Genomic DNA, 12,321 nt, shown 5'->3' with positions numbered 1-12,321 from the left:
CAGCCCCAGCAAACACTGAAGGGGGGCAACCTCCCGCCTGTCGAGCCCCCAAGCCCGTGTCCTCACCCCTCTCTGTGCCCTGGGGAGGGCAGAGCCAACAAGGGAAGCGACTGAGGCCATAGTACAGCAAGGCAGGGCACCTGCCGCGCATGCCAGCGACCCGGGTTCAATGCCCCGCACCACATATGGGCTCTGAGCCCACCAGGAGTGAGATCCCTGAGTGCAGAGTGGGGTGGAATGAGCGAGAGAGAGAGAGAGAGAGAGAGAGAGAGAGAGAGAGAGAGAGAGACTGTTTTCTCCAAGGCCAGCCTGGACCTAGGAGCCACCCCTGCTAGGACATTCCTGGTCAGTGCCCCGGAGGGCCCAGCTGTGTCCAGCCTTGCCTCACCTCCCGTGTTCCTCCCCCTCTGCCCGCCCGCCTCCTCCCTCCGCCAGCCTCCCCCACTTCCTCCGCCCTCCCTGACTCCTGCAGGCCTCTGCCCACACCCCCTCCGCAAGGCGTCTCTGGGGGACAGAGAGGGGGAGTGTGAGGCCCGCAGGGGCTGTGCCCGGGAGCTGGGCCCCGGGCCGGGCTCACCTCTGTCCTCTCCTGCTTCTCTCCCACAGAGTCCGTGCCCATGGCCGTCATCATTGGGGTGGCCGTAGGAGCCGGCGTGGCCTTCCTGGTCCTCATGGCGACCATCGTGGCCTTCTGCTGTGCCCGGTCCCAGAGAAGTACGGGAGGGAGACCCGGGATCTCAGGGAGGGGGACAGAGAGAAAGGCCAGGCTTAGGCTGCCCCGGAGAGCAAGTAAGCAGGAGCGCAGTGAGCGGGGCCTACCGGGCTGGGGGTGGGCCCCGCCTGGACACGCCGGGCCCAGGCCCGGGGAGGCCGCCGGACGGACGTTCGGATGGCGCAGCCGGGGGCCGGGTGGGGGCGGCTGCTGGCGCCTCCCCGTGGGGGCGGAGGGGACACCCGGGGTTGGAGGGCGCAGGCTTCCCAGGGCAGTCAACCCTGGCCCCCTGCCGGTCCCCAGGACCCGAGCTTCCAGACGGGCAGGGTCCCCAGGCCTGTCAGGGTCAGCCACGACGGATGCAGGCGTGGGGGTCGATGGGGACAGTCAGCTGGTGCCCCCGGGTCTCCCTGTGACCCAGGGCAAGGCCTCCGAGGGGGGGGAGCAACCCCCAGGGACACCCTGCCCGGCAGTACCTGGGTTTGCGGGGGGCTGGAACCAGAGACCAAACTCGGGGCCTGGAGCAGGACAGCCCCCAGCTCCGTACTCTGGACCATGCGTCCCCCCCACCTACTCTGCAGAAATGAGAGGGGGGACACTTGGGGGGACCCCTGGCGGTCACAGGACTGAGACTCTGGGTCCACACGGTCTCAGGCAGGGCCTGACTCGCAGGGAAATCCGGGTCTGTCCAAGGGGAGGGGGCGAGCACATGACTGCCAGGGGGAGATGCGAGGGCCCCCTTCAGCATCCGGAGAACCTGGGATCCCCGCGGTGGGAGCTCGTGACAGCCAGGGAGACCCCCAGCGCCCACCACAGCCAGTTCTGTCCGGACACATGCTGCGCTGGCCGGGGTCTGGGAGTCTGGGGAGGTCAGGGCCGGGCAGGGCAGGGAGCGGGATGTGGGGGCGGGGCAGGGGGGTGCCTGGAGTCACAGGCCCCGCGGCTTGGGAGGGGCGAGAACTGAATCTCGCCTCTCCACCTTCCTGTCTCATGTCCAGATCTCAAAGGGGTGGTGTCGGCCAAGAACGACATCCGCGTGGAGATCGTGCACAAGGAGCCCTCGTCCGGGCGGGAGGCGGAAGATCACCCCAGCATCAAGCAGCTGATGGTGAGCTCGGCCTCGGCTCCCAGTGCCCCGCAGACTCCCGGGAGAGACATCCCCACCCCAGAGACGCCTCCTCGCCTGGGTTTCTCCTCGCCGGGGTCCTTGCTGTTCCCCCGAAGCAGCCCCGGCTGTCAAACTTCCGGTCTATAGGGCTGGAGAGACCATCTGGTCTTGCACGCAGGTGACCCGGGTTCCAATCCCAGCACCCCACGTGGTCTCTCAGGCCCCGCCAGGAGTGAGCCCTGAGCACAGCTAGGTGTGACCTAAAGCCAGGAGAAGAAAGACCCAGGGTCCTGGGGTCCAGTGGCGGGGGGGAAGGGGGGGGGAATGACAGGCCTAAATGGTCAGTCCATGTCAGATCTGACGTCATGCACGCATGCCCCTACTGTGATGTTATACCCAGGCCCGGCCCCTGCACCCCCAACCTGGAAGGAAAAACAAAACAAAAACCTGTCTCACTTTGGAGCCCTACCCCACCCCCACCGCCCCACCCCCAGCTGCTCTGGTCCCATGGCACCCACAGGCACCAGCTGCACCAGAAGAAGCGAGCCTTGGGGCTCGAACTCTCTAGTGTCCACGGATGAGGATGATCAGTCAGTAGATGGGCATCCCCTGCGCCTCCGAGTCCTCCAAGCCATGGAGACCCAGCTCCTGGGGTGGGGTCCCCGAGGGCCCCCAGTCCATGCCTGAGGAGTGGGAGCTGACGTCCCATTTAAGGGTCTTCTCTCCAGCTTCCTGCAAGTGCCAGCAGCCCTCCCGGCACCCCCAAAGTCCCTGCGACTCCCGCCTTGGCTCACTCACCCCTCCGGGACTTTGCCCAGGCCCTCCTTATTGTGTGGCCCGAGGTCAGTCGGCCACACTGTCCTCAGGCTCAGCTCACCCGTCCCCTCCTCCTTCATGGCGGTGGCTCTCCCCAAACCCTTGGCAAATTCCTCTCTGACACCCCGTACCCCAGCTCTGATTACAGGGCCCCTCCCTCATTATCCTGAGTTTCTCAGGGGCTGGGTCCACCCCCACTGTCTCTTCCCCTCCCCCACACCCCTTGCCCATCTCCCATGAGGCCCACGTGGAGAACATGACCCAGCCGGCTGGCCGCTGGGGTGCTTCTCTGCACACCAGCCCACCCTCATCCCTGGTGGGATCCAGGGCAACCCCAGATTGGGGACACGGCTGTCCCCACGACCCCCCTCCAGTCCAAACTCAGACCTGGGAGCTGCAGCTAAAGCCCTGCTCCCCCGCCCCCCACCCCAGGCCCCTTCTGAGATGGGCAAGAGGTCAGGGCAAGGAGATCTGGGTCCAGAGAGGGGGGAGAAGCACCAGAAAAATGCAAAGGGGGTTGGGTGTAAGGTCCAAGGAGACATGAAAGTGGGGTGCAGGTGGGCCCCAAGGGAGCAAGGGACAGGAGTGGCGGATGGAGCCTGGGGCCTGCCGCGGGGTCCCTGGTTCTCAGTCCCTCGGAGGAAGGCCACTGCGTCCGTTCCTTTGCCAACTCGGGGTGACCTCAGGGGGAAAAAGATGCTAGAGCGGTAGAGAACAGACCCAGCCCAGAAGCACCCACGTGTGATGGTCTCACTGTGTGTCGGTGTCCACGGTTGACGGGGCCCTACACGGCTTCACCGGGTACCTGCCCAGAGACTCCGCCTGGAAAGAGCGCTGGGCTGAGCTCTTCCTCCTGGTCCATCCCTTGTCCAGGCCCCACTCAGCCCAGCCCCGGCTGGGGAGCTGCTCCGCCAGGACCCCGACCTGAGCCCAGAGTCGGGGGTCTGGGGTGACTCAGGCTCTGGGGCAGCTCCCTGCCAACCTTTCGTTTGGTTCGGGGCCACACCCGGCGATGCTCAGGGCTTACTCAGGGATCGCTCCTGGTGGGCTCCAGGGACAATTCGGGGTGTTGGGAATCGAACATGGGTCAGTCCCTGCAAGGCAAGTGCCCTCCCCGCTGTCCTGTGACCCCAGTAGTTTTCCCTGGCGCTCTGGTGTGAGTGAGGTGGAAAGGCACAGCCGCCCTGGCCCGAGGGAGCAGGCAGTTTCCACGCACCCTCTCCTTCCTCCTGCGTGCTCAGCCAGGGTGCCGGACACCTCCGAGCCGCCACCGGCCTCCCTTGTACCAGGCAGTGATGGAGGACAAGTGCCCGGACGGAACTAGGGCCTCCTGCGTGCAAGACCTGGGCTTGACCACTGAGTTCCTTCCTGCCTGCCCGCCCCCACGCTCCTCCCCGGGCTTTACTCTTGGGGGCTGCAGGAAGCGGTCGGAAGCGACACCTGTCCCCGCCACTGAGCCTCTGTCCTTGATTATAGATGGACCGGGGTGAATTCCAGCAGGACTCGGTCCTGAAGCAGCTGGAGGTCCTCAAGGAGGAGGAGAAAGAGTTTCAGAACCTGAAGGTAAGGCTGGCCAGGGGTGACGGGGAGCAGGGACCGGGGGTGACGGGGCTGGCCTGGGAAGCAGATCCCGACAGAGTAGCACAAAGGGAAGCGACAGGAGGGGGGGACAGGTGTCCACTCCTGGGGGACACCCCAAATCCGCCTGCAAGAGGACCTGCTCTTTGCCTGGCCCCAGGGAGGGGAGAGGGGGCGGGAGAGCCCCTCTGACCCCCACTAAGTCGGGAGCTCCACGTCCCTTACGTCTGCTTATCTGCGGAGGCATAGCCCAGCGGGGACGCCCCCACTGCCAGCCGCCCCTTCCCCAGCGTCCCCAGGGGCTCCCGCTCCCCGTCCCTCCCTGGGGTCCCCTCCCGGCGTCGCGCAGGACTGGCTCAGCCTACACCGCACCTCCTCCCCACGGCTCCCCAGGTGCCCGGTGACGCGGCCCCCTCTCCCCCCGCCCCTCAGGACCCCACCAACGGCTACTACAGCGTGAACACCTTCAAGGAGCACCACTCGACGCCCACCATCTCCCTGCCCAGCTGCCAGCCGGACCTGCGGCCAGCGGGCAAGCAGCGGGTGCCCACGGGCATGTCGTTCACCAACATCTACAGCACCCTGAGCGGCCAGGCCCGCCTCTACGACTACGGGCAGCGCTTCGTGCTGGGCATGGGCAGCTCGTCCATCGAGCTGTGCGAGCGGGAGTTCCAGCGCGGCTCCCTGAGCGACAGCAGCTCCTTCCTGGACACGCAGTGCGACAGCAGCGTCTCAAGCAGCGGCAAGCAGGACGGCTACGTGCAGTTCGACAAGGCCAGCAAGGCGTCCGCCTCGTCCTCGCACCACTCGCAGTCCTCGCAGAACTCCGACCCCAGCCGGCCCCTGCAGCGGCGGATGCAGACTCACGTCTGAGGCCCCCCGCCCGGGCCCCGCCGCCGCCCACCCCCTTCCAGATCAAGCACAATCGCGGTCCAGGGCTGGGGGGCCGCGGGGAGCCGGTGGGCGCGTGTGCGCATTTGCGCGCGCGCGCGCGCGCGCGCGGGGCAGCGGTCAGAGAAGCTGGGACGGGACGTGGACACGCGGCTTCTGGCCCTCCACCCCCCCACCCCGGCCCCCTCCCTGCTCTGCGGGGCTCGGCCCCCCGATCTTGGCCCGGCTCCGAGGTCCTGATCAGCCCGGGAAGAGGGACCGGGGTGATGCTGAAGCGCTTCCTCCGAGGGCCGAGAAGCAGCGACCTTGGCTGGCCACTGACCTTGGCCCCGCCGCTCCCCGCCGCCGCCGCCGCCGCCCCCATCTCGTTTGGTGAATTCGTGTCCCTTTCTGTGCCCTGACTGGACTCGCAGCTGAACTCTGAGGCTGGGGTGTCCCGGGAGGGAGGGGGGAGGGGGGAGCAGGGGAGCCTCCGGCCAGGCTGTGACTGGACACCGGCCCCCTCCCGCTCCTGTTGGTCCTGCTCCCCGACAGCACAATCGTGGTTAATACAAGGCGTGTCCGCGCTTCTCTGGCCCGGCCGGGGTTCTTGAATGGGGAGAGCGCTCACTCAGTGCCCGCTGGGCTCGGGTCTCCTGGGAGGGGGTTGCTGGAAGAGGAGAGGACCCCTGCAAAGACTCCGGGTGCCCGGGCTTGGGGGTTATTCCAGCCTTTCTCCTGGCGCCTTTCTGCGAGGGGGTGCTCCCTGCCTGGGGCGCAGACCGGATGCCCAAGCAGAGCGACCACAGGTGCTAGCTGGGGGCCAGGCTGGAGGTCAGCCGCGTCTCAGGCCCTCCCCTGGCGTCTCTGAGTGTCTGCACTTCATCACCGAGTCTGTGCCTCCTCCCCCGGCAGATTCCTTGGGCCGCCCCAACGCACAGACGCTCCATAAGGCCTTCAGACCACTTCTACTCCCGGGGGAGGGGGGGTCTTTCTGCTTCATGCTGCTTCCTGTTGTTGTAAACTCCCCAGGTCCCTGGCCATCCTCCTTGGCAGGCCCCCAGGCCCAGGGAGTCCACGGGGGTAAGAAATGTAGGTGCAGGGGCTGGAAAAAGGCTCCCTGAGCTGGAGCACAGGCAGGGCGCCTGGTTTCGATCCTGGGTCCCTCCCGTCAGGAGTGGCCCCAAGCCCCTCAAAACAGAAAAACAAATGTAGGTGCACCCAGTAACCCCACAATCCCTGCTCCTGGGAGCCGTCCCGAGGGTCATCTTGATGGCCACTGAATTCCCATGTTCGCCTGCAGCCGTCCAGGAAGGCCCCCAGCCCGGATACAAGGGAGCAGGTCGCTCCAGTCACTCGCCTGGTCTTGCCTCGCTGGCGAAAGGGTGGGAAACCCTCCGGTCACCCTTGCCCCTGGCCACCCCCCACGATACACTGCAGATGGCAGGGGGTGTCTTGTCCTCCCCAGAGGGAGAGGGGGAGTGTGGAGCTCCTGACCCTGCCAGGAACTGCCCAAGACAAACACCGGCGGTGTAGGGGTTGCACAGGGAGGCCTCGGCCATGCAGTGCCCACCGGAGCACTCTCAGGGGGCACAGAGCTTGGGGAAGGCCATGGTGAGAGAGAAGGATGCCGAGGGGGGCCGGGGGGGGATATATTGGAACCTCAGGAGGAAGCTGTGTCCGGCCCCAGGGACAAGGACTGGGGGTCCTGGGAAGCTGGGAGGATGGTGGGCTGGACAGGCAGCTCCGTGGGCTCAGCACATGCTTTGGATGCTGGAGACCCTGGTTTCCATCCCCAGCACTGCAGAGACTCCAGAGCACCACCCACCAGAGCGAACATAGAGCTGACACTAGCCCCCAGCACTACCAGGTGTGACACCCCCCCACCCCCCGCTCCCATCCTCCCCAAATCAAAACCCACCAAAATAAGTGAATAAAAATCAGAAGAAAAAAGGTGGGAAGCCTGAATCCCTGGAGGCGATTTCGAATGAGCCAACGAGAGCATTTGGTCCCTGCACAGTGATTTCAACACCCCATCACGTGTGCATCCCCGTGCACAGGTCAGGGGGCCAAGACACACCCAAGCACACCCAGGACCACGGAGCTGGCAAGTAGCCAACAGGAGACCATGGGTTTTGCCATCGGATGTGTCCAACCCTCAGCGCTCACCCAAGGCCACATTCCTCAGGGGCGGTGATGGGAACGGGGTGGGGGGGGGGGGGTGGCCAAAGTGCCCGCTTGACGTCCCCAAGTCCCGAAGTGACCTGAGAAAACCATAAATTCCCAGGGCCACAAAAGCAATTCGGCGCCTACTGGCACCCCCACCTCACCCCAAGGCCAGGCCCCAGTGTTGCGAGAGTTTTCTAATCCTTCCTTGGCTGGGAGCCCAGGAGAGCAGCCCGCCCGCACGGCGGAGTCTACTTCCCAGGCCCACTATCGGTCTGGAGAGGCCAGGGTGATTTCCACCAGCCCTTGGCTTTCCGGAAGAGGAAGTGCTCCCCAGGAGCGCGGAGAGCCCCCTCCAATCTGCCCGATGCAGGCTGTTGAAACCCAGGGCCCTGGAGCAATTGCTTCCTTCCGGAGTGGAAGATGGGGGGGCAAGGGGTGTGACTGCAAACAAACACAGTCCTTGGGAGATTTCTCAGATCCGGAGAGAGGAGCCAGCAGAATTCTGAAGCTCACATCCCACAGGGGCAGCCCAGAGCACTAAGGAATTGGGGTTGGGGGTTCGGAACTGCCATCAAGAGGGTCATCCCCTCCCCACAGGATCCTTTAGCTTTTCCCAGGCTTTGTGTCTGGCACCAGAAAAAAAAAATTAAAAATGGAAAGACCCGGGGGCATCCTGCAAGTCGCTTCTCTAGGAGGCTTCCCTTGGAAATAAACTTTATTAAAATAAAAACCTAAATATTTCAATAAAAATGATCTTGATTTGCATAGAGCCTTTTTCTGTGTCTGCAGAGAGAAACATAAACCCAAGACCTCACAATGGGCTCTTGGCTCTCACTTCTCCTTTGCAATGCCTCTTCCTGGTGGTTTGAGGAGCGCTAACCACTGCCACCATCTTTGGGAGGTGCAGAGGAGAGCGCTCCCTTCAGGGTCACTACTCATTTCCAGGAAGGCCCCAGCGCCTTCTACGACGCCCTGCTCCCGTCTTCCTGACCATCACGGGGGAAATGAGGCTAGCTCTGACTTCCTTTAATAAAGAAATTGGCCTGGAGGGGCCGGAGACATAGTCCAGGGGTTACAGGGCTTGCCTTGCATCCCAACCACCCTGGTTCAAATCCTAAGCATCTCCTTCGGATCACTCCTGAGTACAGAGCCAGGAATAGCCCCCGAGTATTGCTATGTACACACACACACACACGCACACACACACACACGCACACACACACACACGCACACACACACACACACAGAGAACTGGCCTAAGAGTACAGGAAGGTCCTAGACTTTTGTGCTGTCCATCCTGGTTTGGCCCTGACCACCACCACGAAGGGTCACTCCTGAGCACAGAGCTTGACTTCGCCCTTGAGTATTGCGGTGTGTACAGGTGTACAGAAGATAAGGGGCTTGTGTTTCATGCAAGTACCACTAGGGGACACTCCCGAGCACAGAGCTAGGAGTAGCCTGTGAGTATTGCCAAGTGTGATGGTACAGGAGGCAGAGTGTTTGCGTTTCATGCAGCCACCACTAGGGGACACTCCCGAGCACAGCTCCCCAGTACTGCCAAGTATGTTACAGGAGGTACAGGGCTTGCCTTTCTGCAACCACCACTAGGGGTCACTGCTGAGCACAGAGCCAGGAATAGCCCCTGTACAAGACCTGGTGTCACTTCAAAGCCCCCCCAGAAGGTAGAAAGATAAAGGAACGTTTTCCTGGATAGATACATCTTTGCTCTGGGGGAGGGGAGCTGCCTTTCTTTACCTCTCTACCTGCCGTTCTTCCTGGACCCAGCTCCCCTCCTCTCCAGACTTCCATTACCAAAGACGCCTGCCCCAGCCATCTCCGTGAGGAGGGGGACTTGGGGACGGTGTCAGGGTCAAACAGCTCAGTGGTGGAGCACACACGTGAGGCCCTAGGCTCAGTCTGCCCTACTGCAAAAACACTGTCCACTGTCCTCCCGTTGTTCATCGATTTGCTCGAGCGGGCCCAGTAACATCTCCATTGTGAGACTTCTTGCTACTGTGTTTGGCGTATTGAATACTCTCCGTAGCTTGCCAGGCTCTCCAAGAGGGGCAGAGGAATCGAACTTGGCTCGGTCAGGCTGGCTGCGCGCAAGGCAAACGCCCTACCGCTGTGCTATCACTCCAGCCCACTGCAAAAACAATTCAATTTTTTTTAATACAAAATTAAAGATCTTTGGGGGCTGAGGCAGTAGCTCAAAGGGCCAGAACACTTGCCTGGCATGTGGGAGACCTCCAAGATCCATTCCCACACTACCACCAGGTGTGGCCCTGGTCACCGCCAGCACCTCTGGGTCTGACCACCGAGTCTTCAGGCCCAGCAGCCACTGACCCGCTGAACACCTCTTGGAAAACCCCTTCTCCCTGAATCGAGTAAAATTAAAGATTTGGGGGACATAAACCACTCACAAGATCCCTTGCAGAATTGTGCTCTCAAACCTTATGTCCTGCAGTCTGCCCCTCTGTGTCCTCAGGGCCCCAGAGCCCCACTCTGGGACAGCACAGTTACCCTCCAGCCCACTCCAAACACAGGGTAGGGAATCCTCCAAGCCTGGGCCCAATGCCTTCTTCTCGAGCGGCCCTCCCGTTGATCATCGATTTGCTCGAGCGGGCCCAGTAACGTCTCCATTGGAGACTTTGTTGTTACTGTGTCTGGCATATCGAATACATCACGAGGAGCTTGCTGGGCTCTGCCATGCGGGCGAGATACTCTCGGTAGCTTGCCGGGCTCTCCGAGAGGGGCAGAGGAATCGAACTCGGGTTGGCCATGTTGGCTGCGTGCAAGGCAAACGCCCTACCACTGTGCTATCACTCCAGCCCTGTGCTATCGCTCCAGCCCAATGCCTTCTTCATCTGGAAATAATCTGAAAAGTTGTGACATTTTCATTCAATACTCCTTTCTATGCGGCTGGGGGCACACCTGGTGGTTCTCAGGGCTTCCTCCTGGCTCTGCACTCAAGAATCACTCCTGGTGGGCTCAGGGACCATATGGGGTTTGCCAGGGACTGAACCTGGGTCGGCAGTGTGCGAGGCAAACTCCTCATTCACTGTGCTATCCCTCCAACCCTCTCCGTCAAGACTCCTTTATCACTCCTTTCTTCATGCTGAGTCAGAAGCACCAATGCTCACAGAGAAGGTAGGTGACGTCCCAGGGTGCGGGCCTACTCTGGGAGAAGCAGCTTCACAAAGCGGTTCAGTGAGTTACCTCCTACGATGCAAGAGAAAAGGTCCCATTTGGCAGAGAAGCTGAGCATGGAGAGTCCCACGGGCCACCCTAATTAGGCGAAGTCAAGTCCCGATGAACTGAGTTAGATTCTTCCTTCCCTCCTCAGTCAAGAAACCGGAGGCAGAGGACCAGAGTAATGGCTCACTAGACTGGCACACACTTTGCATGCAGGAGAGCCGGGGTCTGATCTCTGGTACCCCCAGAGACTGGCACATCACTGAGTCGCGTGTAGTCCCTGACCACCAGGGATTGTGGCCCCAAATCAAAGCCAAAAAAAAAAAAAGTGAGACTTTTTAAAAAATCAATTTTTGGTGGCTTCGGCAGGGGGTGCAAGGGGCACACGCAATGATGCTTCAGGGTTTCCTCCGGGATCTGCACTCGAAAATTATTCCTGGATAATAAAGGCTGGAGCGATAGTATAGCGGTAGGGCGTTCGCCTTACAAGCGGCCAACATGGCCGACCCGAGTTCGATTCCTCCGCCCCTCTCGGAGAGCCTGGCAAGCTACCGAGAGTATTCGATATGCCAGACACAGTAACAACAAAGTCTCCAATGGAGACGTTACTGGGCCCGCTCGAGCAATAAAGGTTTGGGGGACATAAACCACTCACAAGATCCCTTGCAGAATTGTGCTCTCAAACCTCGTGTCCTGAGCGATAGTACAGTCGGGAGGGCATTTGCCTGGCACGCAGGAGACTGGGGTTTGATCCGCGGCATCCCATATGGTCCCCTGAGCACTGGAGCACTGAAGCACTGTCCTCCCGTTGGTTCATTGATTTGCTCAAGCGGGTACCAGTAACATCTCACAACAAATTGTGAGACTTGTTGTTACTGTTTTTGGCATATCGAATACGTCACGGGGAGCTTGCCAGGCTTTGCCGTGCGGGCGAGATATTCTTGGTAGCTTGCCAGGCTCTCCGAAAGGGGCAGAGAAATCGAACCCGGGTTGGCAGCATGTGCAAAGCAGACGCCCTACCCTTTGTGCTATCGATTCAGCCAGGAGCAATTCCTAAGTGTAGAGCCAGGAGTAACCCCTGAGCACCACCAGGTCACGGTCACGGTCACGGTTCTCCTGTTATTCATCGATTTGCTTGAGCGGGCCCAGTAATGTCTCCATTGTGAGACTTGTTGTTACTGTGATGGCATATTGAATACGTCACGGGGAGCTTGCCAGGCTTTGCTGTACGGGCAAGATACTCTCGGTAGCTTGCTGGGCTCTCTGAGAGGGGCGGAGGAATCAACCCGGCTGCGCACAAGGCAGACGCCCTACCGCTATGCTATCGCTCCAGCCAGGAGCAATTCTACTTCTGTAGAGCCAGAAGTAACCCCTGAGCACCACCAGGTATGACCCAAAAAATTAAAAATTAAATTATTCCTACTGGTGCTCAGGGAACCGACCATATGGGACAACTGGGTATCAAACCCAGGTTGGCCGCATGTAGGGCAAGCACCCTCCTCACTCTGCTGTTATCCCCCCAACCCAATTAATTAAAGGGACACAGCCTTGCTGCCTAAGAATTACCAGAACATAGATTCATGTTGCAAATAGCCACTGCACCAGAGAAACAACACACAAAGGAGGCGACAGAGACAGCGACAGAGATCCAAGACACAGAATCCTTCCAAATGCCTCCACCAAACCAGAATTCCCACCTAAGAAACTCTGGCTCCACTGGGTATTTCTCTGTCTCCTTTCCTCCAGCCGCGCACCTTGTACTCTGGTGATTTGTCCCTACTCTGGAAAGAAACACTTTCTAAATGAAAGGAAGGTAGGGGAAACAAGCTTTCAGTGTTAGAGTCGGTGAGAAACATAAATAGTGTTTTAGAAA

The 12,321-nt window shown here is 60.8% G+C and overlaps 1 protein-coding gene across 3 annotated transcripts in view; it reads left to right on the top strand.

Annotated features, from left to right (window-relative positions):
* KIRREL3 (kirre like nephrin family adhesion molecule 3) overlaps positions 1-5,087 on the top strand; it is a 460,715-nt gene extending 455,628 nt beyond the window's left edge. For 2 of the 3 annotated variants that reach the window (XM_056107712.1, XM_056107711.1), the window contains 4 exons: positions 607-714; positions 1,711-1,820; positions 4,113-4,199; positions 4,647-5,087. In XM_056107712.1, the coding sequence (XP_055963687.1) occupies positions 607-714; positions 1,711-1,820; positions 4,113-4,199; positions 4,647-5,087 (746 nt within the window). Of the gene's footprint in view, positions 1-606; positions 790-1,710; positions 1,821-4,112; positions 4,200-4,646 lie in introns of all 3 variants that reach the window. The other variant, XM_056107710.1, reaches the window with a different exon arrangement.
* Positions 5,088-12,321: the final 7,234 nt, after the last annotated feature.

Source organism: Sorex fumeus, unplaced genomic scaffold (genome assembly GCF_029834395.1).
Source record: "Sorex fumeus unplaced genomic scaffold, SorFum_2.1 ptg000169l, whole genome shotgun sequence".
In the NCBI taxonomy this organism is placed as follows: domain Eukaryota; kingdom Metazoa; phylum Chordata; class Mammalia; order Eulipotyphla; family Soricidae; genus Sorex; species Sorex fumeus.
Note: the sequence above shows the minus strand (reverse complement) of the source record. Positions and strands in the feature narration are given on the sequence as shown.